The sequence below is a fragment of the Xyrauchen texanus genome, chromosome 18 (genome assembly GCF_025860055.1).
Source record: "Xyrauchen texanus isolate HMW12.3.18 chromosome 18, RBS_HiC_50CHRs, whole genome shotgun sequence".
In the NCBI taxonomy this organism is placed as follows: Eukaryota; Metazoa; Chordata; class Actinopteri; order Cypriniformes; family Catostomidae; genus Xyrauchen; species Xyrauchen texanus.
In genome coordinates, this window is record NC_068293.1 from 1,430,510 (window position 1) to 1,455,794 (window position 25,285).

The 25,285-nt window shown below is 42.6% G+C and overlaps 1 protein-coding gene across 1 annotated transcript in view; it reads left to right on the forward strand.

The window, feature by feature from the left end:
• si:dkey-11f4.7 (piezo-type mechanosensitive ion channel component 2) overlaps nt 1-25,285 on the forward strand; it is a 554,199-nt gene that overhangs the window by 137,421 nt on the left and 391,493 nt on the right. The window contains exon 13 of the mRNA XM_052147980.1: nt 20,269-20,450. Within this exon, the coding sequence (XP_052003940.1) occupies nt 20,269-20,450 (182 nt within the window). The remainder of the gene's footprint in view (nt 1-20,268; nt 20,451-25,285) is intronic.

The following is a 25,285-nucleotide window of genomic DNA, read 5'->3' on the forward strand; positions in this document are numbered from 1 at the left end:
TAAAAACATAATTTGCATAATAGAATACAAATTCTTATTTGATCTGTCTGTCTGTCAAGTGTCAAATATAATTAAATATAAAAATTATTTTAGATATAAAATTATTTGTTTTGTGAATACTTGGTCAAGCTTGGTCAAGGATGTAACAAGAATGGAACACTATATGGTTCATACTATAAATGGCAAAGAGCAAAATGTAGGGGACTCATGCCAACATGGAGAGAGGGAGACAATGGGTGTTTAAATAGGTCAAAGTGCATCCATTTTAGCCTTGTTACCTGATACAGAATGACTGTGACAGAAGGTAATTGTTCCAAATTTAAACACACCACTATTTTATGGCTCTAAAAACTATTTTATTGTTTTTTTTAATATAATGTATGATGGGGCATTTATCATAAATGCCATTTCTAATTGACCTATATTTGAGGCCTTTTTATATAATCATATGAATTCATAATAAAATCCCTGCTTTTTAGTAATAGACCTTATTCACAGTAACTTCATCTTTGATTCTTGATGGGAATGACAATGAGGCTGTGATGTAAACACACAATTGGCTGTACTGTAGTTTAAAGCAGGGACTAAAAAATAAATGTTTTTCATTTCGGTTTGTGTAGAGCAGAAACTATATTTCCCCTTCTGTCGCTCTCTCCATGTTGTGTCGGAGAAGGGACACTAGGGGTCTCTCTTGAGTGCCGATATATACCTCTGTTCTATGAAAAAAGGCCAATGAGAAGTTGGCAGACAGTATTTGCATATCCCGCCCCCGGACATACGGGCATTTAAGCGGGGCGAATACAGGAGTTCATTCAGAAAATTTCTACAGAGCCAAAGGCCGTGCATGCAGTCTGCTGCGAGTCATACACCAGTTCCTGTTTAATCCTCTGACGCTCTGCATGCTGTTGGATCTGATGGCGCATAACAGCGGCTTTCTCCTTCCTTGCACGGCTGTGCATTGTTGCCCCTGGGCGCCCGTTCAAAATGCTCACCCAGAAACAATTTCTGTCTGGTGTCCGGCATCTAGATTGGTTCGCAGCGGTAGACCTGAAGGACGCGTACTTTCACGTCTCGATCCTGCCACGACACCGACCCTTTCTACGTTTCGTGTTCAACGGTCAGGGGTATCAGTACAAAGTCCTCCCCTTCGGCCTGTCTCTGTCCCCTCGGCAGAGTTACTATGCGCCCAGAGACCAGGTGCTTAGGCACCTCAGCCGTTTGGGGCTTCAGGTCAACTGGTAAAAGAGCAAGCTCGCCCCGGTTCAGAGCATCTCTTTTCTCAGCATGGAGTTAGACTCAGCTCAATGTCAGCACGTCTCTCCAACGAGCGTGCACAGTCGGTGCTGAAATGCCTCGATTCCTTCAAGCCAGGCACCGTGGTCCCTTTAATGTTTCCAGAGGCTCCTGGGGCATATGGCATCCTCCACGGCGGCCGGCCGCAGGGGTTGATGCATATGAGACCACCTCAGCACTGGCCTCAGACTCGAGTCCCGAGACGAGCATGGCGCCGCGGCACGCACCGTGTGAGAATCACCACCGCCTGCCACCAAACCTTCAAACCCTGGACAGACCTCTGCTTTCTACGGGCAGGAGTACCCTTGCAGCAGGTGTCCCGACGCGTCCTGGTCATGACGACGCCTCCAAATCGGGTTGGGGTGCCGTGTGCAACGGGCACGCCCCCACCACATGTCACAACTCGCCCGTCATCTCCTCCTTTGGAGCCAGCAGCGACTCAAGTCCTCAATGTGATAGCGGACGCGCTGTCACGACAACGCTTGCCCAGTGGGGAGTGGAGGCTCCACCCCTAGTCGGTCCAGCTGATCTGGGAACGGTTTGGCAAGGCCCAGGTAGACCTGTTTGCCTCCCAAGAAACCTCCCACTGCCCGCTCTGGTATGCCCGAACAGAGGCTCCATTCGGGGCAGACACATTGGCACACAGCTGGCCCACGGGGCTACACAAATATGCATTTCCCCCAGTGAGCCTTCTTGCACAGGTGCTGTGCAAGATCAGGGAGGACGAGGAGCAAGTCACCTTGGTGGCCCCCTATTGGCCCACTCGGACTTGGTTCTCAGATCTCACGTTTCTCGTGACAGTCCCTCCCTGGCGAATGACCTTCTTTCTCAGGGACGGGGCACACTCTGGCACCCGCACCCAGACCTCTGGAACCTCCACGTCTGGCCCTTGACAGGATGCGGAAGGTCTAGCCGGTCTACCATCGACAGTCGTAGACACAATCAACCAAGCCAGAGCCCCTTCTACCAGGCATCTTTACGCCCTAAAGTGGCGCCTGTTAGCAAATTGGTGTTCTTCCCGGGCTGAAGACCCACAGAGGCGTGCAGTTAGGTCAGTGCTTGTGTTCCTACAGGAGAGGCTGGAGGGGAGGCTGTTCCCCTCCACCCTCAAGGTGTATGTTTTTTTTTTTTTTTTACATAATCGGCATCGGCCAATATCCAAGTATATCAAGCGATTATTAGGCAGGCGCATCTGTGGGAAGCCTAGTGTTGTTGTGGAACACGTGTTCGACGCACGCTGCCCCTAGAGTCATTTTCCAGCAGAGTGAGCAGACCTCATCCAGTGCCTAAGGAAGGAGCTAAGTTCCTTGGAGAAAACAGTAAGGATTAAATTTGTATAACTTCTTTATATTTAATTAAAAACTTTTGATATGTTACTGCCAACTTCGAGAAAAAACACGACATGACGTTCGGCTACTTTGGATATTGATAGCGTAGTTGAAGTTGCATTATCACAGCAGAAGGGTTGCTATCATGCCACAATAAGTAAGCAAGAATTTTGCAATTACACACAGTGAATCTGAGACTTTTATTTGTTCTGTTTGTGTGTCTTATATTTGAGAGGGTTGTCACTCAATGCAGAGAAATAAGTAATAAAATGAGATACCAACGCACTATAGGTTAGTGAAGGACTGGTTTTGGTAAGCTCGGACGTTATCGATTCTGCTGTCGGTACTGGAGAAATTAAGAAAATACATTTATTATTGCTATAAAGAGAAAATTATTTTATCTCGCCAGCCATTTCTATAATAATTCTATGAAACCATTTGTCTGTGACGCTCACGCGGTGTCACAGCGAGCACAACACGAACCCTGCTTAATGAGTGACAGAACTAAACATTCAAACGTAGCATGGTTTAGGTCTGTGATATTAGTCTGATTTTATTTGAGATTTCGCCTTCCAAAGATTATAAAAATAATATTTATACATAAGCCACATTCTGTCTATCACAACTTCTTTCCCTTCACAGTGGTGCACTGACATTTCTCCCTAAATCTCAAAGTTAATGTCAGAATCAGCACGATCGGTGATTGTTGTAAAATGCAGTCTAGCTACTGTTGCTAAATTGCGGGACGCGTTTAATAATAAAAAGAGCGCAAGAGATACCGTTCCCAAGGCGGCGCGTGCTCCAATACAGACCACAACGAGACAAGCAAAGTATAGGCTACTTTGGGTTTCATGTGCGCGTATAAACGATCAACTATACACAAAAATATGTCAAAACGACCGGCTTGGAGATTCACTTAAACACAGTTTATGTCTTAAATGGATGTAGCTATGGAAATAGTTGGGAGAAAATATGGCGCATCAGGAGCCCATTAGACTCGGTCTTAAAGGTGAAGCAGTCTAATGAACATGCTGATGATTGAGCCATTACTGCGAATCAAACAACAAAAGGCAAAGAGAAAATCACTTACAGCTCTTGAATGAATAACTTCTGCATTAATAAGCATTAATCTGATCTAATTGATTACTTTATTAGATTTCTTTTTAGACCACACCTGAACAGTAATGTTAGTAGACCTTCCTGAAATTAAATCACTGTGCCTATATAACGTTTATCTTTGTTATATATATATATATATAACACTCACCTAAAGGATTATTAGGAACACCATACTAATACTGTGTTTGACCCCCTTTCGCCTTCAGAACTGCCTTAATTCTATGTGGCATTGATTCAACAAGGTGCTGAAAGCATTCTTTAGAAAAGTTGGCCCATATTGATAGGATAGCATCTTGCAGTTGATGGAGATTTGTGGGATGCACATCCAGGGCACGAAGCTCCCGTTCCACCACATCCCAAAGATGCTCTATTGGGTTGAGATCTGGTGACTGTGGGGGCCATTTTAGTACAGTGAACTCATTGTCATGTTCAAGAAACCAATTTGAAATGATTCAAGCTTTGTGACATGGTGCATTATTCTGCTGGAAGTCGCCATCAGAGGATGGGTACATGGTGGCCATAAAGGGATGGACATGGTCAGAAACAATTCTCAGGTAGGCCGTGGCATTTAAATGATGCCCAATTGGCACTAAGGGGCCTAAAGTGTGCCAAGAAAACATCCCCCACACCATTACACCACCACCACCAGCCTGCACAGTGGTAACAAGGCATGATGGATCCATGTTCTCATTCTGTTTACGCCAAATTCTGACTCTACCATCTGAATGTCTCAACAGAAATCGAGACTCATCAGACCAGGCAACATTTTTCCAGTCTTCAACTGTCCAATTTTGGTGAGCTCTTGCAAATTGTAGCCTTTTTTTCCTATTTGTAGTGGAGATGAGTGGTACCCGGTGGGGTCTTCTGCTGTTGTAGCCCATCCGCCTCAAGGTTGTGCGTGTTGTGGCTTCACAAATGCTTTGCTGCATACCTCGGTTGTAACGAGTGGTTATTTCAGGCAAAGTTGCTCTTCTATCAGCTTGAATCAGTCGGCCCATTCTCCTCTGACCTCTAGCATCAACAAGGCGTTTTCGCCCACAGGACTGCCACTTACTGGATGTTTTTCCCTTTTCACACCATTCTTTGTAAACCCTAGAAATGGTTGTGCGTGAAAATCCCAGTAACTGAGCAGATTGTGAAATACTCAGACCGGCCCGTCTGGCACCAACAACCATGCCACGCTCAAAATTGCTTAAATCACCTTTCTTTCCCATTCTCACATTCAGTTTGGAATTCAGGAGATTGTCTTGACCAGGACCACACCCCTAAATGCATTGAAGCAACTGCCATGTGATTGGTTGATTAGATAATTGCATTAATGAGAAATTGAACAGGTGTTCCTAATAATCCTTTAGGTGAGTGTGTGCATATATATATATATATATATAAAACAAAAAGAACCGTTAAGAATACCGTTGAAGTACCGGCTCGATAAGCAGTATCAGTAAGATAGTAATACCATAAAAACCTTAGCGATACCCATCCCTAGTTATGCCTGTGCTTCTCTTGGATGCTCTGAATATTGGATTACGTGTCTGGATTGCCCCTTAATTAAAGCTGCATTTGGATCTCAACCTTCATGTCTCGGAGCAGTTCGTAACACCTGCTTTGTTTATTTAATATATTTGTTATACATTATTTATACAATGTTTTTACATTATACATTTTTAATTTAAGTGTACAAGTGCAGATTGGTCAAGTGCTCAATAAATGTATTTTGTTGAGAAATTTTGTCTATCTTAAGTAATTATTTGTTACATTTTATCTTTCAAATAAAAGGTTCAAATAAGAGGTTAAAAACAAGCACATATCAGCCAAAATAAATCGGCAGCATTAATCGGCCATCGGCCGACACTGATTTCAAAAGATCGGCATCGGCCTGAAAAAACCAATATCGGTCGACCTCTACACGACACAACAGACGGCAAGTCTCAGGGTAAGCGCAACTTAATTATCAGGTTTCTAAAAGGCGCCCGGAGGCTAACTCCCTCCCGGCCAAGCCTGTTCGCCTCCTGGGATCTCTCGGTGGTCCTCACGGGCCTCCGGAGACACCCCCTTCGAGCCTCTAGATTCAGCTAGACTCAGGGCCCTCTCTCTCAAAACGGCCCTGCTGTTTGCGCTCGCCTCCATCTGTTGTTTTGCTTATATATTAATGACCTGCCTTTGGTCTGCAAGGGCATAAACATTGTTATGTATGCTGATGACACAGTTTTATATACCCATGGGAGAAGTGCAACAGAAGTAGCCAAAAAGTTATCAAGTGTTATGAGCAAGGTCAGTGACTGGTTATATGACTCATGCCTCACATTAAATGTTGAGAAAACTGTAACTATGTTTTTCACAAACCGGTCTAAACTTAATATTTATCCGGAAATTTTAGTAAGTGGCCAATATATAAAACATGTAGATACATTTAAATAATTGGGGGTAACTTTAGATTCGACACTTAGTTTTAAAGGTCATGTTAAAATATGTGCAATAAATTGAAATTTAACTTAGTAAATTATAGATACATAAGAAACTGTCTCACTACTGTTGCATCCAGTACATATCTGAATACAGTGATAATTTCCCACCTTTTGTACTGTATTACATCCTGGTCTCAAGCATGTAAGACAGTCATAAAACCCATAGAATCCCTGTATAAAAACTGCCTCAAGATTCATGATAAATAAACACGTCATTATCATCACTGTCATATACTGGCCAAATATGATCTACTTAGTCTTGATAATCTAATAAAACACTCAAATGTGTCTTTGATTCATAAAATCATATATAGTGCTACTGCTCCCCCTCTGAAAAAGTTTGTAACACTTTGCTCTGAAAAAACAGTGCGAACAACTAGAAGTGTCACAATGGGGGAGTGTAGCATCCCACAACGTAAAACACAATTTGGGAGCTGCTCCTCCTCATGTGTGGCCATGAGACAGTGGAATACACTTCCCACGGAACATATCTTATGCACAGATTTTCACACTTTTTCGGGCTTGACAAAAAGTTGGTTGCTAAGTAAGCAAGTTTGCACACATCGTTAAGATAGTGTGTGTGTGTGTGTGTGTGTGTGTGAGTGAGTGAGTGAGTAAGTGAGTGTGTGTGTGTGTGTGTGTGTGTGTGTGTGTGTGTGTGTGTGTGTGTGTGTGTGTGTGTGTGTGTGTGTGTGTGTGTGTGTGTGTGTGTGTTGTGTTTGAATGAGTGTCTAGAGTTGGATTGTGCTATAATGTGCTTAAGATGCTGCTAAAAAAAAAAATTATTTTTATTTTTTTATGTGTGCTTGTTGGGGAGGGGTGAAACAGAGTAAATAGGCTGACGGTTTCCCTGTTTCTGTATTGCTAACCTGTATATCTGTAATTACGATGGAAATCACTCCATCCTGTGCAATTATTATTTTGAAATAATTTTAAAATTGTCATACCTGCCCAGGGACTACAGGTGGAAATTAGCAACTGGCAGAGTGCTCAGAGGATGTGCAGACCAGCTAGCAGATGTTCTTACCGACATCTTCAACATCTCTCTGAGCAGCGCCGTCGTTCCAACGTGCTTCAAGGCCACCACCATCATCCCCATGCCAAAGAAGTCTTCAGTGTCCTGCCTCAATGACTACCGTCCCGTCGCACTTACACCCATCATCATGAAGTGCTTCGAGAGGCTCGTCATGAGGCAGATTAAGACCCAGCTGCCCCCCTCACTAGACCCACTGCAGTTTGCGTATCGTTCAAACCGTTCAACGGACGATGCCATCACCACAACCCTCCATCTGGCCCTCACCCACCTAGACAATAAGGACTCATACGTTCGAATGCTGTTCATAGATTTCAGCTCAGCATTCAACACAATCATTCCCCAGCACCTGATTGGAAAGCTGAACCTGCTGGGCCTGGACACCTCCCTCTGCAACTGGATCCTGGACTTCCTGACTGGGAGACCTCAGTCAGTCCGGATCGGGAACAGCATCTCCACCACCACCACACTGAGCACTGGGGCCCCCCAGGGCTGTGTGCTCAGTCCACTGCTGTTCACTCTGCTGACTCACGACTGTGCAGCAATGCACAGCTCGAATCACATCATCAAGTTCGCGATGACACGACCGTGGTGGGTCTCATCAACAAGAACGACGAGTCAGCATACAGAGAGGAGGTGCAGCGGCTGACGAACTGGTGTAGAGCCAACAACCTGTCCCTGAATGTCGACAAAACAAAAGAGATGGTTGTTGACTTTAGGAGAGCACAAGGTGAACACACTCCGCTGAACATCGACGGCTCCTCTGTGGAGATCGTCAAAAGCACCAAATTCCTTGGTGTTCACTTGGCGGAAAACCTCACCTGGTCCCTCAACACCAGTTCTATCACCAAGCTGATACAGTTCTATCACCAAGAAAGCCCAGCAGCGTCTCTACTTTCTTCGAAGGCTGAGGAAAGCACATCTCCCAACCCCCATCCTCACTACATTCTATAGAGGGACTATTGAGAGCATCCTGAGCAGCTGCATCACTGCCTGGTTTGGGACTTGCACCGTTTCGGACCGCAAAGCCCTGCAGAGGATAGTGAGGACAGCTGAGAAGATCATTGGGGTCTCTCTTCCCTCCATCAAAGACATTTACAAAAAACACTGTATCCACAAAGCAACCAGCATTGTGGACGACCCCACACACCCCTCACACAAACTCTTTACCCTCCTCCCGTCTGGCAAGAGGTACCGAAGCATTCGGGCCCTCACGGCCAGACTGTGTAACAGCTTCTTCCCCAAGCCATCAGACTCCTCAATACTCAGAGACTGGTTTGACACACACGTGTCCTGAGTTGCACTTTAATTACTGTCACTTTATAATTGTCTGCTACCTCAATAACTGCTATGTGCATAGAACATTATCTCATAGTATGTTATGTTTACATTTTTAGAAACTGTCATCTTTTTGCACTACTGAGTACTGGTCGGCGCTGCACTGTCTATTGTCCTGTTCATTGTCAGTAATTTGTTGTACTGTCCTGTACTTTTTGCACGTTTGCACGTGCACTTTATATAGGTATATATAGGTATTTTATTTCGTTGTGTAGTCTCATGTGGTCCTGTGTTGGTCCTTTGTTGTTTTTATGTAGCACCATGGTCCTGGAGGAACGTTGTCTCGTTTTGCTGTGTACTGTACTAACTGTATATGGTTGAAACGACAATAAAAACCACTTGACTTGACTTGTTGCTAAAACCTGGCCCAAGACATATTCTCTTGTTTAACAAGTTTAATGTTTATTTGTGCATTGTCCCTGTTTCAAATAAAATAATTTCCATTCCATTTCCATTCCAAGAGGGTCGGGGGCCTGCAAGCGTTCTCTGTCAGCGACACTTGCCTGGAGTTCGGTCCGGCAGACACATACCTGATCCTAACACCGTGACCGGACTACGTGCCCAAGGTTCCTACCACCTTCAGGATCAGGTGGTGAACCTGCAAGCGCTGCCCAAGGAGGAGGCAGTCCCAGCACTTTCGTTGCTGTGTACGGTACGTGCTTTAGCTACACAGAGCTCTAGACGTTCTGAGCAGCTCTTTGTCTGCTTCGGGGACAGCAGAAAGGGAACACTGTCTCCAAACAGAGGCTCGCCCACTGGGATGTCGACGCTATTTCACACCCAGGCCGTGCCCCACCCCTTGCGGGTCCGAGCTCACTCAACCAGGAGTGTTGCGTCCTCATGGGCACTGGCCAGGGGCACCTCCCTAGCAGACATCTGAGGTAAAATAGTACGCCTTTGTTCCCAGGAGACCCCATCTTTCGGATCCCTGGTTAATCCTCCCTAGCCCTTTTGGGTCTGCAGTTCAGCGGAGGAACTCGCCGACCCAAGCCACTACGGGTACTCAATCTACCCTGTACTGGAATAGGTGCTCCACAGGTTAAGGCCTCCTGTTCGGACTCCCCCATGTGTAATTCCGCGGTACTGTCCCCTCACGAGCGGACTCCCGTGTCTCCCTTAGGCAGTTCCAGCTGCCTCGGTCGCCGTGCTCTAGCTTCCCCCCTCCACGAGGCTGGATCTACCACCGCACCAACTTTCCCACATAGGACCTAAGCGGCCATGTGATGTATTCGCCACTCTTTGCCTCCCCTGCAGGGTAGGTGTGGTCTCCGCAGGGTCTTCTCCCCCTGAAAGAATAGGAAACTGGGTAAGACCCCCTTCCCTTAATGCATGTAAGGGCCCGGCCGTAGTTGCTCTATGCGAGAAACATAGAGAGAAAAGAGGCCCAGCCTGGCGTTCCCAGGTTGGCAAGCATCACCTTGTTCCCCTCACTAGGGTAACCACAAGGATTCTGATGACTTTAATGGGGCATTGGGGAAGAGTATGTGCAGCCTGATACAGCTGGTCGCCTTTGCATGTACCTGCCCGCTCCTGTATCAGCAGTTCACGTACACAGCTCAGCGCATGGCATGATTGAAGTGGGACCCCTAGTGTCGCTTCTCTGACACAACGTGGAGAGAGCGACAGAGCGTCTAGGTTATGTATGTAACGTATGAGCGTCTAGGTTACGTATGTAACCTCCGTTCCCCGATGGAGGGAACGAGACGTTGTGTCTTCCCCGCCACGTCGCTGAGCCGAGCCACTGTTGTGGCCGGACCATTTCCGGCTCCTCAGAAAAATCCTGAATGAACTCCCGTATTCGCCCCACTTAAATGCCCATATGTCCGGGGGTGGGATATGAAAATACCATCTGCCAACTTCTCATTGGCCTTTTTTCATAGAACAGAGGTATATATCGGCGCTCAAGAGAGACCCCTAGTGTCCCTTCTCCGACACAACGTCTCGTTTCCTCCATCGGGGAACGGAGGTTACATACGTAATCTAGATGTTTTTCATTCCAGTTTGGCATTCCACAGTCTCTTTTCCAAATGGATGAAATGTTCTTTTTTTTAAATAACAGTACTAAGGGTAGGTGAAATACCAGTTGCTGGATCTTTCAAGAAAAACAAGCCTTAAATAAGCCCCTTGCCTCACCAAAACAAGTGATAAGCAATACATTTTTATCTCTGTGGTGGATTTATCAGCATAGAAATCATAAAAATCATACATTCAAGATTAATCTAAATTACAGATCTGCTTCTCAGTCACAACCTGGCTGCATCAAATCTATATTAATGCATCATATTGAACACTAATTAAGTGAAGCCTAAATACTGGAATGTTTTCCTTGAATCTGGATTAGTGTTTATGTTTATGTAGTAATTATTGGTAGTTGTTAAAAAGGTCTTTATTCACAGAATGCTACATTTACAGGCAATTAGGCAAGAAAATGCAGCAGAAGATGCAGCAATTTCCTTCAGGATATTTAATTTTTCGGCTAAAATGAACTGGTGTAATTCCAAGTATTTACTGTGATAAACACTTTGGGCTTAGGTTTCATGAAAAAATTACTAGAACAAGATAAAATGGCGAATGGTCTAGAGGTTTAGATGTCTCTGTGTCTCGCTCCCACCTCTTTGCAACTTTTTTTTTTAATTCTAAGCCCACTTATATGCCTATTCCAATCTGTTATGGAAATAACTGTTATATGCTGGACATATACAATTTGACTTTGATGTTGCATAGACTTCTAACTGGATTGATGTTATCGTTGGATGTTACTCCGATGTTAGCCAACCTGCTGAGTTCCGCAAGCTGTTTCATTCAGCTAAATATTCACTTATAAGCATGTACTTAATTGGATTTGATTTAAAAAACTCTGTGGCAAAGCCATCTGGCCCCGGAGCCTTGCTTGTAGGCAAGGCCTTAATTACCTCGCCAAGCTACTCAAAGGTCATCTCAGAATCAAGATAATTTTTTTGCTCAGTCATCAGTTTAGGGAGTTCTAATGGTTCCACAAAATTTATAATATCCTCATCAGTAGACAAAGATGTGGAACTATAGAGATCCAGATAGAATTCTTTAAAAGTATTATTAATATGAATGGACAAATTAAAATTTCACAACCAGCAGATTTCACTGATGGAATGGTAGAAAAAGACTCTCTCTGCTCTATTTAGCTAGCCAAAAGCTTCCCTGCCTTGTCCCCCGACTCAAAGTATGACTGTCTTGCCCTGAATAGCCAAAACATTCCTCGACAAAATAGTATTATATCTGTATTTCAATCGGGTCAGTTCTCTGAGGCAATCAGATGACATTCGGCACTTCAGATCTGCCGTAACACTTTTAACCCTCTGGGGTCGATGGACGTGCCGGCGCGTCCTGCTGGATATTTTCGTCATTACAGCAGAAACAACTTAAAATACTCCGTAATTTTTGGGTATACAACAGATAAGTGTAAGACATCATTAGAGACTATAAAGGGTCTACTTGTATTTGTGTACACTCACAATGACAACAAAATCTTGTGCTTTTGTAAAATAAAGATAACAAAAAGGGTGGGCTTTCAGCAGTCTCTGTCTCCATGAGCATATTTCAGAAACACGTCACAAAAATGAACTGAAAATTCTTATCACTCAAACATGAAACATATGTCTAAAGAAAGTTTAAAATGCTTAAAATGTCTACTTTTAAATAAACAATTCAAATTTAAAACAAATATTCTCCTGCAATTCAATCTGTTTGAAACAAAGCGATGTACAGTTTTTCCTAGGCTATCTAATTATCTTTAATGTAATCCCACCTACCAGCAGAGCGCGCCATTCATACGCTAATGTGCTGAGGCGATCAACGCAAATGTACACGGCCCCAACTGTGAGGTTATAAGCACTTTTCATTCATTTTCCTGCGCATTTGCAACGATATACAGGCGACTGTGAGGTTTGATTTAAACACATTTCATTCATTTTTCTGCGTGTTTGCAATGATACACAGACGAGAAAGCTCCAGGATATTATGGAAGAGTTAACATTTTCCTCAGAAGAAGAGTGGGACTCCGATGAACATTTGAAGAGGGTATTTAAATTGTATGCTGTATAATATAAATATGATATGTAATATGATATAAAATGATATGAATGTCTAGATTATATTTTAAATGGCGTTTCTGCTGCCTCATTATCATCAACAAAGCTTGTGCTTGAAAATATCTGGTGTAAATGAGTAAAATGCACTTTATATATGCCCATATTAGAGAATCATCATATTATTATGATTTCTGAAGGTTCACGGGACACTGAAGACTGCAGTAATGATGCTGAAAATTCAGCTTTGATCACAAATTGCATTTTACAATATATCTAAGTAGAAAACTGTTCTTTTAAATTGTAAAAAGAGTTCAGAATATCAATGTTGTTTCTGTATTTTGGATCAAATAAATCCAGTCTTGGTGAGCAGAAGAGACTTCTTTTAACGGTAGTGTAGGTTTAAAATTAAGTAAAGTCTTTATGTAAATAAAATATATACTCAGATTACTTTTAACTTAAAACTTGATTAGGATCATTAAGTCTCCTCATATTCTTTCTCTTTGTCACAATCCTCATTGATGGGCCCAGAGGAGTGGTCTTTTTTATCCTCAGGTGTGAATCACATAAATATTTGTGATAGTTCACGCCTCCTCCCATATTACCATCAACACTAAAAGTGTTTTACAAAAGTTAAATTACTATATTGTTTTGTATGAATGAGTGATCAGCATGGATTTTACATCATTTTGTAGCAAAACCTCTAGGCTACAAGATCCAGTTCTCAAAAGTCTTGTGGACAAATGTTTAGTATGTGTTATATGGCCTTATTTCAGTGACTTAAAATTTAAGTTTTTTCAAAAACCATGCATAAACGTTATTTTCTCAAAAATACAAACATGTACATACATGTTGCTCACATATTATTGTAGCCCAGTTTTGCTGAATACAGTGTTATCAGACTTTAGCCATTAACATGTTTTTAATCAAATGAAAAAAGCACAAATGTCAAGGCATGTCAAAACTTCTCCAGGGCCCAAAATACCCTCAGACCCCAGAGGGGTCTATTGCCTTCCAACTCCATGAGTTCTCGTGCTTTGAATTTTTTGATGATTGAGGCATACTGTATTATCCGACCCCTTAAGTGCCTCCCAAGCCATGCCAACAAAGGATACTGCAAAAGGGATACATTAAAGCACCAACTATATGATTTATTTTTCTCCATATGTGGTAACACATCTAAACTCACCAGGGTGTGATCTGAGACCAAGATGTTTACTTATCAGTGTAAAGACTTCCCTGCTCTTACTTTGAGCCAGCACTAAACAAAACATGCCCATCTTCCCAAATATTTCAGTTTCCTGTGGGGAATGATGTGTTTCTTGAAGAAACACAATTTCATATTTCTTAGCTTTAAGAAAATAAATAACCTTCCTTTTTATGGAGTGCCCCAACCCATTTACATTCCACATAGAGAGAGACAATCCACTCATATGAGCGTTTGACATTTCGAGATATTAGAAAATATTGATAGTGTGTAAAAAATAAAATCATAAAGACCAAATTCCAACATTAGTGCAACAGTCAAACCCCGAACTTCCCCTAACCAACAAACAGAAAAAAGAAAAACTTGCACATTAACCCACCACACGACTGTGCCAACTGGCGTCCATCCCTCTAAACTCAAACAGTCCATGTTCACCTCCGGATCCAAGATGGCGGCGCGGTAGCACGCAGCGGCCACTCCGGATCCACAATGGTGCTATTTTTGTTAAAAAAGCCCGACTTTTGCAACACATGGACATCGGAGCAACCAGTGTTCGTGTCTACCATCGCCAGACACTACTCAAATATAAGACTCATGCAAAAACCAAGCTGCATGATGACCTGCAGGAGGCGCTACGCGTACTCGGCTTGCTGCGGAGACCAGGCCTCCAGCCCTCGGCGTCGCCTGATGCCGGTGGCCGAGGAGAGGACGTCGTAAGCGGTGTGCGAAAGCGGAAGCCGGAAAGAGGCGGGGGTCCATGCTAGGCTAAAAACAAACCCTAGCCGGCCGGCTCTCCCGTCTATCCTGCTCTCAAATGTTTGCTCCTGGACAATAAACTGGACTATATCCGACTCCAGCAGGCTACGCGGCGTGAGTTTAGAGACTGCTGCGTCTTTGTTTTCACGGAGGCGTGGCTCAGCGACAGAGTTCGGATGCCGCCATTCAGCTAGACGGGCTCGCCTCGTTTCGTGCCGACAGAAATACAGCTCTCTGCGGTAAGACTCGCGGTGGTGGCTTGTGTGTTTACATCAACACGGAATGGTGCAAGAACTCTATGCTAGTCTCTAGTTACTGTTCATCGCTGTTGGAGCTTGTGACTGTTAGATGCAGACCTTTTTATCTACCACGGGAATTCACCACTGTTTGCATAACCGGGTTTACATTCCCCCAGCGCTAACGCTAAGGAAGCGCTTTGTGAACTGTATGGGGCTATGAGCGAACTGCAGAACGCTCACCCCGACGGACTGTTTATTGTCGCCGGAGATTTCAACCATGCAAATCTCAAGACAGTGCTCCCTAAATTCCATCAGTATGTGGACTTTGCAACGAGAGGCGAGCAGCTTGATCTTGTTTACACAAACATCCCAGGCGCTGCACGGGCGGAGCCCGCCCCCACCTCGGCTACTCAGACCACATCTCTGTTATGTTAATTCCAGCATACAGACCGCTCGTCAGACGCACAAAACCGCTTCAGAAGCAGGTGAAAACCTGGCCAGCAGGAGCCATCTCTGCTCTTCAGGACTGTTTTGAGTGTACTGACTGGCACATGTTCAGGGAGGCTGCAACATATGGCGTTTCTACCAACTTGGAGGAATACACAGCATCAGTGACCAGCTACATCAGCAAGTGCATTGATGATGTCACTTTCTCCAAGACCATCACCACACGCTCCAACCAGAAGCCGTGGATGACTGCGGAGGTCGCGCGCTGCTGAGGTCCCGAGACTCCACCTTCAGAGCAGGCGATAAGGCAGCCCTAAGAACAGCTAGGGCCAAACTGTCACGGGCAATCAGAGAGCAAAGCGCGACGCCCAGAGAATCCACAGTCACTTCCAGGACAGCGGTGACACGCGGCGCATGTGGCAGGGCATCCAGGCCATCACCAACTACAGGACAACATCAGTTGCCTGTGACAAAGATGCCTCCCTTCCAGATGCGCTGAACGACTTCTACGCTCGGTTTGAAGTGCAGAACGGCGTGATGGCGAGGAAGTCCACCCCTCCTCCCAGCGACCAGGTGCTCTGTCTTACCACGGCAGATGTGAGGAAAACTCTACGTAGAGTCAACCCACGGAAGGCTGCTGGACCAGACAACATTCCTGGCAGAGTGCTCAGAGGGTGTGCAGACCAGCTAGCAGATGTTCTTACCGACATCTTCAACATCTCTCTGAGCAGCGCCGTTGTTCCAACGTGCTTCAAGGCCACCACCATCATCCCCATGCCAAAGAAGTCTTCAGTGTCCTGCCTCAACGACTACCGTCCCGTCGCACTTACACCCATCATCATGAAGTGCTTCGAGAGGCTCGTCATGAGGCAGATTAAGACCCAGCTGCCCCCTCACTAGACCCACTGCAGTTTGCGTATCGTTCAAACCGTTCAACGGACGATGCCATCACCACAACCCTCCATCTGGCCCTCACCCACCTAGACAATAAGGACTCATACGTTCGAATGCTGTTCATAGATTTCAGCTCAGCATTCAACACAATCATTCCCCAGCACCTGATTGGAAAGCTGAACCTGCTGGGCCTGGACACCTCCCTCTGCAACTGGATCCTGGACTTCCTGACTGGGAGACCTCAGTCAGTCCGGATCGGGAACAGCATCTCCACCACCACCACACTGAGCACTGGGGCCCCCAGGGCTGTGTGCTCAGTCCACTGCTGTTCACTCTGCTGACTCACGACTGTGCAGCAATGCACAGCTCGAATCACATCATCAAGTTCGCCGATGACACGACCGTGGTGGGTCTCATCAGCAAGAACAACGAGTCAGCATACAGAGAGGAGGTGCAGCGGCTGACGAACTGGTGTAGAGCCAACAACCTGTCCCTGAATGTCGACAAAACAAAAGAGATGGTTGTTGACTTTAGGAGAGCACAAGGTGAACACACTCCGCTGAACATCGACGGCTCCTCTGTGGAGATCGTCAAGAGCACCAAATTCCTTGGTGTTCACCTGGTGGAGAACCTCACCTGGTCCCTCAACACCAGCTCTATCACCAAGAAAGCCCAGCAGCGTCTCTACTTTCTTCGAAGGCTGAGGAAAGCACATCTCCCAACCCCCATCCTCACTACATTCTATAGAGGGACTATTGAGAGCATCCTGAGCAGCTGCATCACTGCCTGGTTTGGGACTTGCACCGTTTCGGACCGCAAAGCCCTGCAGAGGATAGTGAGGACAGCTGAGAAGATCATTGGGGTCTCTCTTCCCTCCATCAAAGACATTTACAAAAAACACTGTATCCACAAAGCAACCAGCATTGTGGGCGACCCCACACACCCCTCACACAAACTCTTTACCCTCCTCCCGTCTGGCAAGAGGTACCGAAGCATTCGGGCCCTCACGGCCAGACTGTGTAACAGCTTCTTCCCCAAGCCATCAGACTTCTCAATACTCAGAGACTGGTTTGACACACACGTGTCCTGAGTTGCACTTTAATAACTGTCACTTTATAACTGTCTGCTACCTCAATAACTGCTATGTGCATAGAACATTATCTCATAGTATGTTATGTTTACATTTTTAGAAACTGTCATCTTTTTGCACTACTGAGTACTGGTCGGCGCTGCACTGTCTATTGTCCTGTTCATTGTCAGTAATTTGTTGTACTGTCCTGTACTTTTTGCACATGTATTTTTGCACGTGCACTTTATATAGGTATATATAGGTAGTTTATATAGGTATTTTATTTCGTTGTGTAGTCTCATGTGGTCCTATGTTGGTCCTTTGTTGTTTTTATGTAGCACCATGGTCCTGGAGGAACGTAGTCTCGTTTTGCTGTGTACTGTACTAACTGTATATGGTTGAAACGACAATAAAAACCACTTGACTTGACTTGACTTGAAAGCCTCCATGAAAACTTTGCCTTCGGATTGCTCAAGTCCGGTGTTTCTATACAAATGTTATGAGACAGAATTACATAACAGATATTAATCTATAAAACGAACTCCAGCCAATAGGCAGAATAAACACAGAGCATGTAGATTCATTCACAAAACTGTTTTGAAGGTGTGTTCCTCCACAAAACAAACTCCATCCGCTAGGCATAACCAACACAAAATTATGCCCTGCTTCCTCAGACAGTCAAGCTCAGTTGGGAGCAACATGCTTAGCTCTAGCTTCTCCCAGATGCACTCCAAATCCACCTAGGCCACTAGCGGCTTAGCGGCTAATTCCCTCTCCAATGACTCCAGATAATCTATCCGTTTCTCGGCGTCCCCCACTCTTGTAACCACCTCCGTGAATTTCATCTCCATGGCAGTGATTGATCTATGCATTACATCAAAATCCTCTAAGTCAGCAACAACCTTCATCAGTATTGCCGACAAGTTCAACAATTCTCACAGTATTTCCTGCACTTCACTGGCCAAATCTGCTCAAGTCTGCAAGGAGCGTCAGCTTGAGCACGTAAGTGTCTTTTAATGTCGGCATGCCATGTCGTCCGTGGCATGCGTGGGCATTGGCTCGTCGGCCATGGTAGGCTGGGGTGCCGGCTCGGCATCTGCCTCCCCCACAGTGAACGTGGAACCAATTATCTGTAGGGCGAGGTCGATATATTGAGCCAGATTGAGGGGACTGCGACCGCCAGGCATCAAAATTGAGATTGGCTCACTCAATCAAAAATGGAAACAGTCTTTGAGGACAACCTCATTAAAGCAAACCTCGCTGGCCAGAGAGCAGAAGTCCCCCACATATTCTTCTAGGGATCGATTCTCCTGACATAGGCGCAGGAGCCAACTGCTGGGTTCATTATGGGCAGTGAGGTATTCTGTAACGATGCTGGACACAGGCAGAGACGATGACATGAAGTGATGAACCTAGGTGCAGTTTTATTTTTCAAAATGGTAACCAGTATCCCTAACTATAAATGTGAATAAAACAAAAACATAAACAAGGACCTAACTAAACTTGACAAAAACTAGACTTGACATGACTTTACTATAGGTGTAACTAAACAACATGACTTGACTATGGCTTGACTAGACTTGAACAAACCAACAAAGTTACATACACAATACCTGACAAAAGGCAATGGCTTAAATACAAGGACATGGTTAACAAGTAAACAAGACAACTATTAACAAGACTAAAACCAATGAAAAGACAAGACTTATAACAAAGTAATCAATTGTCTAATTGTGGACAGAAAAATATCTAAGCTCTTCTAGATAATTTTGTAACCATTTCCAGCTTTATGCAGGCATGGTCAGTGTCAGAAAATGCTAATTGAAATTGCAAACTCAAACATGAGTGCTCTCTATAAGTCAAAGTAGCTCTAATCCACACCTCCAATCTTGTTTCATTAATTGGATACCAGGTTTGCCAACTCCTGACACTAATTAGCCGGCATAAGCCTAGGGGTTCAAAAACTTTTTCCTGCCTACACTTTGAATGTTTGAATGATATTATGATGCATAATATGTACAAGAACAATACAATAATTTCTGTGCTCTTAGTTTAAACTATTTAAACATTTGTTGTGTTTGTTTTTTATTTTAACTTAGAAGATCAAATTTATACATACAGTAACTGCAGGTAATTTCAAAGGTTTCACATACTTTTTTCCACTTTATATGAAAACAACCACATTTTAAGTATTCTGAAATATATGTTGTTGAATACGTGTGAAAGTATGTGACTTTTTGATATCAATTGTTTGTTTTTGTCCCCCCCCCCCCCCTTTTTTTAATATAGTCTTACATTTTTATATATACTGTATGTTTGCCAGCAGCCGTATGCACCCACTGAAGCTAAGCAGGGTTGAGCCTTGTCAGTACCTAGATGAGACACCTCCTGGGGAAAATGTTGGTTGCTGCTGGAAGGGGTGGTGGTGAGGCTCACTCTGCAGTCTGTGTGGGACCCTAACACCCCAGTATAGTGATGGGGACGCAATGCTGTAAAAAGACACTGTCCTTTGTATATGGTATTAAACTGAGGTCCTGACTCTCTGTGGCCATTAAAAATCCCAAGCCACTTCTCGTAAAAGAGTAGGGGTGTAACCATGGTGTGAGGTGGGTGTACTAGTGCACTGTGCCTGCGGTCATATCATCCAGGTGCATGCTGCACACAGGTGATGGTTAAGGAGAACCCTCTGTTCACTATGTAAAGTTCTTTGAGTGTAATGTTGTGATCTATCAGATTTAAGATTTGTGTTTAACCTAAAAGCTATGTAAATGTCAAATGGAACTGAAATATGAATTTACATTGGACTAAATATAACAACAACGACCTTGAGATGGCACTATGCCACCTCATTTCAAAAGTCTACCACAAACCACTGAATAACTATAACTTAAACCAGGGGTTTTCAAAGTCTGAAACAGTAAGGATTAATATACATTCAATGTTGTATATAGGCACCTTAAGCAATTAAGTTACAGTATATATTGTGAAAATGTGTCTTTGTGTGTTTGTATTGTAGGTGACTCTAGTGAATCATCTCAAATGATGACTTTGTTGGGGGCATTAGTGAAAGCCACACTGGTGAAGTACTGGATCTTTTGCTGTTGCTCCATGTTCTTCGTTATCAGTTTCTCAGACAAAGTAGCAGTCTACAAAATCCTCTATATCGGTTTATTCCTCTTCTGTGTGGTTTTATATGAGGTGAGTTGACTCAAAGTGCTTTCTCAATCCCTTTCATATTCCTTTACTAAATTTGTTTCATTCACAAATGTTTTTCAGTGAAATGTAGCTGTGTTGTTAGCGCACACTGAAGGGCTCGTGCATTGACTAAGTAATGCGAGAGAGCGCGAGAGACTTTTGACTTTAACATTTCTTTATTCACTAAGATTAATATTTTTTTTTTCTAAAAGATCTTTTCTCAGACAATAACAATAGATCAAACGTATCACATATAACATACCTACATTAACATCAAAACATATACAAAAAATTCACCTTAAAAAAAGTTCAGGTTCAGGTTCAATCGCTCCACTATCCTTAAGTTTATTCTTCCTTGTAATCCATATTGCCAACTTTGTTTCACCAATTTAAAAAAAATTATTAAAGAAATTATTTTTCTATCTGTGGCAACATACTTTGGGCCAAATACAAATATTTTTTCATCCATATCATCTCCAAGTGCTCCAAGCCACCTCTTTAAAATCTCAAACAAATCATTCAACCTAGAACAATCTAAAAATAGATGCTTTAAAGTTCTTCATGACCACAAAATAAACATTCTTTCCCCACTGTGGGGTCAAACCGTGCCAAATGCCTATGTCGCAATTTCCCAACAAAAAATATCTGCTGTGCGTTTTTCAATGGGTGACTTATACAGGGAGCTCCAACATCTCCTAGGAGATGAGTCTTTCCCAAACAGATCCAACCACTTTGATTCTTTACAACTCCTCAGTTCAGATTGATGAGAGACTTTCACACATAATAAATACAGAGCTTTCTTTGAAACATCTTCAAACACATTCAGTTCAGGTATACAGAAAACAAGAAGAGATCCTATTTCAGGCTTTTCATCTATTATCATTGAAATCTGAAGTTTAGGAAAACTTGCTTTCATTTCCTCCTCTTGTATACCACAGTTAGTTTCTATTATCCTTTGTCTGTAGATAGAAGGAAGAACAGAAAAAATGTCCTTCATTACTTTTTCCATAAATCTCACAGACTTGATGCCTGTCAAACTACAAAATTCTTGGGGACTTTTCCACTTGTTACCATTCTTTAGACTGGACAAAACTGTGCATTCTGCTCTCACCATTGAAGTTTGCGAACTTCTCATTTTCAACACATTTGCTTGTATTAGAGGGTTGTTAAAGAGAGGTAAATTCTTTATCCAACCTTCACAATTTAAATCCCTCTGTACTTGATAAACAGAATAACACATTCAAAATGTATTTATAAAACAGAGAAAAATCCTTCCATTCCATATCTTTCAGGCTAATTAAAAACAAACAGTATTTTCAGGCCTTCTTTACCCCATTTCACACCTCCTGGTAAGACTGGTGGCTCTCCTGCAGACCAATTTCCTAAAATAAAACCTTCACTTTTCTCACAGTTTACCTTTGCTAAGGAGGCATTTTCATACTTTTTTAAAACAAACACATCTCTTTTGCTTTTGATAAACACAGTGACATCAGCATATGCAGAAAACTTAGGTTTAGCTTTTTGTCCTTCAATTAGAAAGCCATCCAAATTTTTTCCCAGTTGACGAAGCAAAGGTTCGATGGCTAAAGAATATAACATTTCTGACAGAGGACAACCTTGTCTAATACCTCTTCATACTGACACTGGTTGACTTAGCCCTCCTCCAACCTTTAACATTGTAGAAACTCCAGAATATAAGAGTTTTATCCATGAAATAAAAAGATCACTAAAACCAAAAGCTTTAAGGGATCTAAACAAATAAAAGTGACTGACTCTATCAAATGCCTTTTCTTGATCAATTGCAAATATTCCAATATTGTCACCATCCCGTCTTGCAATATATATTATATCACAAACAAGAAATATGTTATCCATTATTGTTCTGTCAGGAATACAATAAGTTTGATAATCATTTACTATATGTTCTAAATACAATTTCAATCTGTTTGAAAGACATTTCATAAAAATTTTATATTCATTACACAAAATTGCCACTGGTCTCCAGTTCTTTAAAGGGGTCATGACATGAGAAACCAAATTTGCCTTGATCTTTTGGTATATAAGAGGTCTTTGTATCATTAAAACGTCCTGCAAGTTTAATATTTTAAGACGTCCTCCCCATTCTAAACGAATCATTTAATCAAGCTCAAAATACAGCTCGTTCTGGATTCATGGTTAGAAGTGACGTGACGGTTAGAAGTGACGTACCAGCGTTTGCATATGACCGCCTCCAGCACAAGATAACTACGCTTTAAGCGCAAGACAACTACGCTCATTTCAGTATCGCCGTGCGCCTCACAAGTGTTCAGTCGATGGACAGCGAGCTCTGACAGAGACTACTTGTGCACAGGAAAATTACGATGCCACACAGATGTGCTGTTCCTGGCTGTGGTCAAACAAAACCTCTGAATAAGCTGCCGAAAGATCCAGACGTCAGGGAAAAATGGATGCAGTTTATTTTTTGCGGACGTCCCAGTTAAGTGTTAACTTGAGCGTTTGTTCTGTACATTTTAAGGATGACTGTTTTGAGAACAAATCTCAATATGATGCTGGCTTTGCCAGAAAACTGTTGCTCAAAGATAAGTCCGTGCCGACTATTCTGGGAACAACGACGACGCAAACTGTAAGTAATCTATTTTAAACTTTAAACTACTTTTTAAAGCGCAATTTCATTCATTATGAATAATCACAGTGTTTTTACTTAGTTTACTTGCATATTGTTCTGGCTGGGGCGTCAATAATTGATACATAGGCACTGACGTTAGCCAATCATAACAGTGGGCGTTAACACTGAAGTCTTAAATGGAAAACGCCCCCAAAACAGACTGTTTGAATCAGAGGATGAGAAACAGGGTGGGAAAAGGTCATAAATCACTAGATTTTAAAAGTTTTTCTTAAAAAAAAATATATTAATACTATAATTGCACCTAAGGGAACATAATAATACAATAAAAAAACCCATGTCATGACCCCTTTAAAAGACCAAGATCACCTTTCTTTGGTAACAAAGACAAAACGGCTCTTCTACAGCTTGTTGGCAGTTCTTTTTTCCTGTAAGATGATTTAAAAACCTCAAGCAAATCGTCTTTTAATAAGTCCCAAAACGGTTTATAAAATTCTGCAGGAAGTCCATCAATTCCAGGTGCACGTCCAATGGGTATCTGATTAACAGCCGTTAACAAAAATGTTTGTCTTCCAAAAGTTTAACATTAAAATGCCAGTAATAACTTGTATTAAACTATATACGAATTCTCCCCGTGATTAACATGGAACGAGACTTCTAAAGTTCGCTCCTGTGAAATCAAATACATAAAGACTTGGCGTCTAAAAGAAAGAACGTGCTCGAGCGTGCTGTTTTTACATCCCAGGGGAATCTTTCTGACAGGGCTTGCGATCTTTCCAAACCTCAGCAGTTCTTTTGTGATGGTCTCATCAGAAATAAATGGCGGAACATTTGAAATTATGATTTTCGTTGCTGGAGTGGATAGCGTGGTTACCGTAATAAACGTTTCCTTCACCCATATTCCGCTCACAGTCAACTGATTTACCAGGGAGTCTGATTTTAAAAACACAACGACAGTTTTGTTCATCCATACGGCCGAAATTAGGTTCTCAAAACCAACCTGTTCTCCTATAACTAGGAGCAGCTCTTCCACTGTCACTCCGGGCCCTGGTACACATTTGCACACATACTGGCATCTGAAAACCGCGCAAGCTAAACAAAAACTTTCTTGTCTGTTGTATATAAGACTGTCCAGCGAGGAGGGAAAAAAGAAAGATAATTTGGAAAAAAGTTAAAGATTATTTGAAAGCAAAAGCTTATCAAACGCTCTCACAGCCACGCTCCACTCACTCGCCACTCATGCACATGCGTTCAGAGAGAGAGAGAGAGAGAATATATACTTCTTGGGGAAAAAATAATAATATTTAGAAGAATATTTTAAGATGATATTTATTTTACTTTATACATTTATTTAAAAAAATATGTTCTTAGATGCATCATAATATTTAATATATTCTTCTTGATCTGTCAATTCAACCACATACTGATGTTTGTCTTGTTTTTTTAATAACAAATGCAATTAATTAATGGGTTCATACTCCTTAAAAATCACATGTTGGAATATTCAAGGTTTGAGGTCCTCCATTTTTGGTGTTAAGAGCAAACAATTCTGACATTATAATACTGCAAGAAACATGGAGTGTAAGAGATGTGTCCACTGGCTGCCCAATTGGATTCAGAGAAATAGTTCTACCATCAACCAAACTAAGAGGGGTGACTCAGGGCAGAGACTCAGGGGGAATTCTGATATGGTACAGAGCAGAACTCATAGACTCAATCAAATCTATACAAATCTGAACATTTTACATTTGGTTAAAAATCCAAAAAGATATCGTCTCCACAGACCATCACATATTCTTGTGTACTACATATTTACCCCCGGCTGAATCTCCCTATTACAATGAAGAAATCTTCTCCATCCTGCAAGATGAGATCTGCCATTTCCAGACAAAAGGACATGTGATAATGCGTGGAGATTTAAATGCCAGAACTGGAAATGAACCAGACTTTGTCAACACAGAGGAAGACAATATATTACAAACACAAGCCACCCTCTGCCCTCATACCAGCCTACTAGAGCATATGTAGCAGCTTGCCACACACTAAGAGAGTCAGCCAGAGGACAAAACTAAAATCAGAAATATTCTTATATCTTAACATGTCTGAATGTAATTTTCATTTTCTTTTTTTTCAATAATTTTCTTGTTTTAAAAAAAAAAGTATTCATGATTGATTGATATTTTCTTTATGTACTATATAATAGAGATGAGAGAGA